Source organism: Galeopterus variegatus, unplaced genomic scaffold (assembly GCF_000696425.1).
Source record: "Galeopterus variegatus unplaced genomic scaffold, G_variegatus-3.0.2 Scaffold28063, whole genome shotgun sequence".
In the NCBI taxonomy this organism is placed as follows: Eukaryota; Metazoa; Chordata; class Mammalia; order Dermoptera; family Cynocephalidae; genus Galeopterus; species Galeopterus variegatus.
Genome location: NW_007754174.1, coordinates 1236 through 4733, shown reverse-complemented (window position 1 = coordinate 4733; position 3498 = coordinate 1236). Strand labels below are relative to the sequence as shown.

The following is a 3498-nucleotide window of genomic DNA, read 5'->3' as shown; positions in this document are numbered from 1 at the left end:
GGGGGCTTACAGCCTAGTTTTCTCAGAATCCTTCAAAGACTCCCAAACTGGCTTAGAATAAAACCCCTAACATCCTTAGACCTTGCTCAGAGGTTACCTGGTTTTAGAGGCTTTTCCTAACCTTGCTTTATGACAAGCCTCTCCTCCACTCCCACCGCCTGTGGTCCTTGGACTGTTTACCCTGTTCTGTTTCTGTTCACTGCGTTTGTCACTGTCAGATCTGTTACATGCTCACTTGTCTGTGTATTGATTGTCCCCCTCCACTCTATGAGGGAGGGAGCCTTATCACTGTAAGTCCCCAACACCTAGAACAGGGTGTGGCATGGGGCTGATGCTTAGCAGATATCTCTTAAATGAATGGATGTAGACAAATACACAGGCAGGTATTTGTGAGGGCCACAGAAGTGCCTAAATGGTGAACCTTAAAAATGTGTCCTCCCAGGAAATCTACTAGAAGTATCTTCTAAAGAAGTGATTAGAAGTGTAGACAAAGAGATAGGCTGGCCTAAAACAGGAATCACTTAAATCATCCCCATCCCCAAGACGGGAATGTTAAATCTTTAAAAGATATATGTTTGTTTATTAAAAGCAGTTGTCTCTGAACAGTATAAGGACACACAGTTTTTGTCTGCATCATGCTTTCTTTGTGTCCTAAGCTTTCTGTTTGCCACCCTTCCTTCAGATCAAGCTTCAAGAGTCTCCTGAAGATATGCCTGCAGGGCAGACACCTCACACTGTCATCCTTTTTGCTCACAACGATCTTGTTGACAAAGTTCAGCCTGGGGACAGAGTGAATGTTACAGGTAAGAAGGGAGGTTTGTACTAACAGGATAGGATGTCTGTCGTACTTTTTGACTCAGTCATGAATTCATTGGAATGGGGTTAGTTCTGCCTCCAGTTGTCTTTGAGACTATGGGTATATCCCTTTTTTCCCACCTTTTTAGTTTAGTACTGTGGCCCAACAATATGAAATCTTTCAGTTCTTCCCAAAGTTGGATTTTGGAATTAGTGATCACTTGCCTCTTGCTATCTCAGTGTCCCAGAGCTGTGTGTGTATCTGAAGTGGACAGTATTGTGGTCATGTGAGCGCAGCCTCCAACAAAGCTGGTGTTGGTAAGATGTGAGCTGCGCCAGCAACTCAGGGAAGTATCATTGGCCAGCTCTGGTGTTTAAATAATTTTCTACTTCCCAAATGTATAGCTAAGGGTTAACATTTGTTCATTATAGAGAACGGGTCAGGGGATCTTGTTCACATGCTCAGAAGCTGAGATTCAGAGACATGTAGGTAGCTGTAGTGCAAGTGCTGCGGTAGATCACAGCACCAGGATCCAGATCCTTCTCTAGTCCTGCCAGACGAGTGAGTACTCTTTCCACAGCAGCACCTGAGGATAACACGTAGGCTTTGGTTTCTCAGGGGATGTTTGATGGCCATGTGGGTTTGAGTCCTGGAGTGCCTGGCTCATGGGCGGGGCCTGGGGCCACAGTCCTTCTGCTCTTCAGTAAATCAGGACTTACCCTATTTCTTACCCAGTGAGAAGTCCAGCAGTTGTCACCAGCAATCTTCAGTCATGTTGTTTTGTTTTGTTTTGTGGTGGCTTGCCAGTACAGGAGTTGAACCCTGGACCTTGGTGTTATCAGCACCATGCTCTAACAAACTGAGCTAAAGGCCAGCCCATTAAGTTGTAAAAGTACGCATAGTAGTTGAAAATTAGAAAGAATGTGTAGTCTTTAGTGAATGATATGTGTGTGCAATCTCAGTACTGCCACCCAACTGCTCTGAAACCTTTGAAAAATTATTTAATCCAATATTTTAATTTCCTCAACTGCAACGTGGAGTTAATGTGATATATGTGGAAGTATTTGGGCAAAGGGGCTGTGGGAAATGCTGTGTAGATGTAAAATAAGTGTTATGTGACGATCGTGGCAGGTACTATAAAGGAAAATAACTAAACCATTTTAAACGTCATGAACATACTCATCCATCTCTAGTCTATCTTAGTATGTATTCTAAGATGTAACATATAAACTGGCTTTTATATTTCAAATAAGAATTATATTGACCTGTTAAATGAAGGAAATGGCAGTGGTCTGTACCATCATGTTGTGAAAGCCGTGAGAGAGAGTTTGGATGTTTTCCTCAGAAAGCATCAGGAAACAGAATTGGCCTGGAGCAGCCCCTCACCCAGAAACCCCTTCTCTTAATAGAAAATAGTAATTTTTCCTTCACCTTTGACACAGTAGACTGCCTAGGAAATAAATTGAGTGGTTTTTGCAAGATTTGAGCTTTTAGAATTTCTTTTCTTTCCAAGTTTTTGGCGTGGGATTTTAGCATTTTGTTGCAATAAAATAAGTGCTAAGCAGATTCTGTACACTCAGCTTAGGGAAAGGAAAATAATATTTATTGAACACAACCATAAGCCAGGCATTGTGTTAGAGGCAACATAATTCCATTTCACCCTCAGAACAATTGTATGTGGTGTGGTTACACTCAGACAGCTGCCTCGGGCCACAGGGAAACATGTTTTTAGATCCACCGCTTACAGAAACCCTTTCCTGATGCCGTCTCCCGACTCAATCAGAAGGGGCAGGCACTTGGTCTGCACCGGCTGCTGAGCCCTTGGGAAGATGCGGAAGGCTAACGAATGTCTTGTGTTTGTGCCCTCTGCCCTCAGGCATCTACCGCGCGGTGCCTATCCGGGTCAATCAAAGAGTGAGCAATGTGAAGTCTGTCTACAAAACCCACATTGATGTCATTCACTATCAGAAAACGGATGCAAAGCGTCTGCATGGCCTCAGTGAAGAAGCAGAACAGAAACTTTTTTCAGAGAAACGTGTGGAGTTACTTAAGGAACTTTCCAGAAAACCAGATATTTATGAGAGGCTTGCTTCAGCCTTGGCTCCAAGCATTTATGAACATGAAGATATAAAGAAGGTAACGATGGATTTTTGACTTGGGGTTGGAATTCACGGTTCTTTGGGATCAAAGGGTGTAAACATCTATCCCGGCCACTGTAAAGGGTGAGAGTCATTGCCTGCCTGACCAAGCAAAGGCTGTCGTCCTCACTTGACATTGTTTGACAATCGCAGTGTTGCTGTTTCCTTATCTCTGCCCCAAACTTACATTTCCAAACATAAGAAGAGGCCCCATGGGTCAGGGTAGGGACGTATGTGGTCAGCGTTCTGGCATGCTGATGTGTGCGTGTGTGCAAACTGGTCAGTGGTAACTTGGAGTGACTGAAGCACTTTCACATGCTTTTTTATACCTTCTTTCAATTTCTGAATTGTAGTTCCTTATTTGTAGAGTAGAAAAGTTCCTCTGCAGTTTAAACTAAATCTCAGTTACTCTGCAGTAAATGAATGGTTAGAGGTGTTTTTGTGTTTGTCTATTTAGGGAATCTTGCTTCAGCTCTTTGGCGGAACAAGGAAGGATTTTAGTCACACGGGGAGGGGCAAGTTTCGTGCTGAGATCAACATCCTGCTGTGTGGAGACCCTGGCAC

The 3498-nt window shown here is 43.5% G+C and overlaps 1 protein-coding gene across 1 annotated transcript in view; it reads left to right on the top strand.

The window, feature by feature from the left end:
- Positions 1-682: 682 nt before the first annotated feature.
- The window catches only part of LOC103583773 (DNA replication licensing factor MCM4-like), a gene marked incomplete at both ends in the record, with an annotated part of 3954 nt that continues 1138 nt past the window's right edge, over positions 683-3498 (top strand). The window contains 3 exons of the mRNA XM_008565003.1: positions 683-803; positions 2673-2932; positions 3392-3494. Coding sequence (XP_008563225.1) covers positions 683-803; positions 2673-2932; positions 3392-3494 — 484 coding nt within the window. The remainder of the gene's footprint in view (positions 804-2672; positions 2933-3391; positions 3495-3498) is intronic.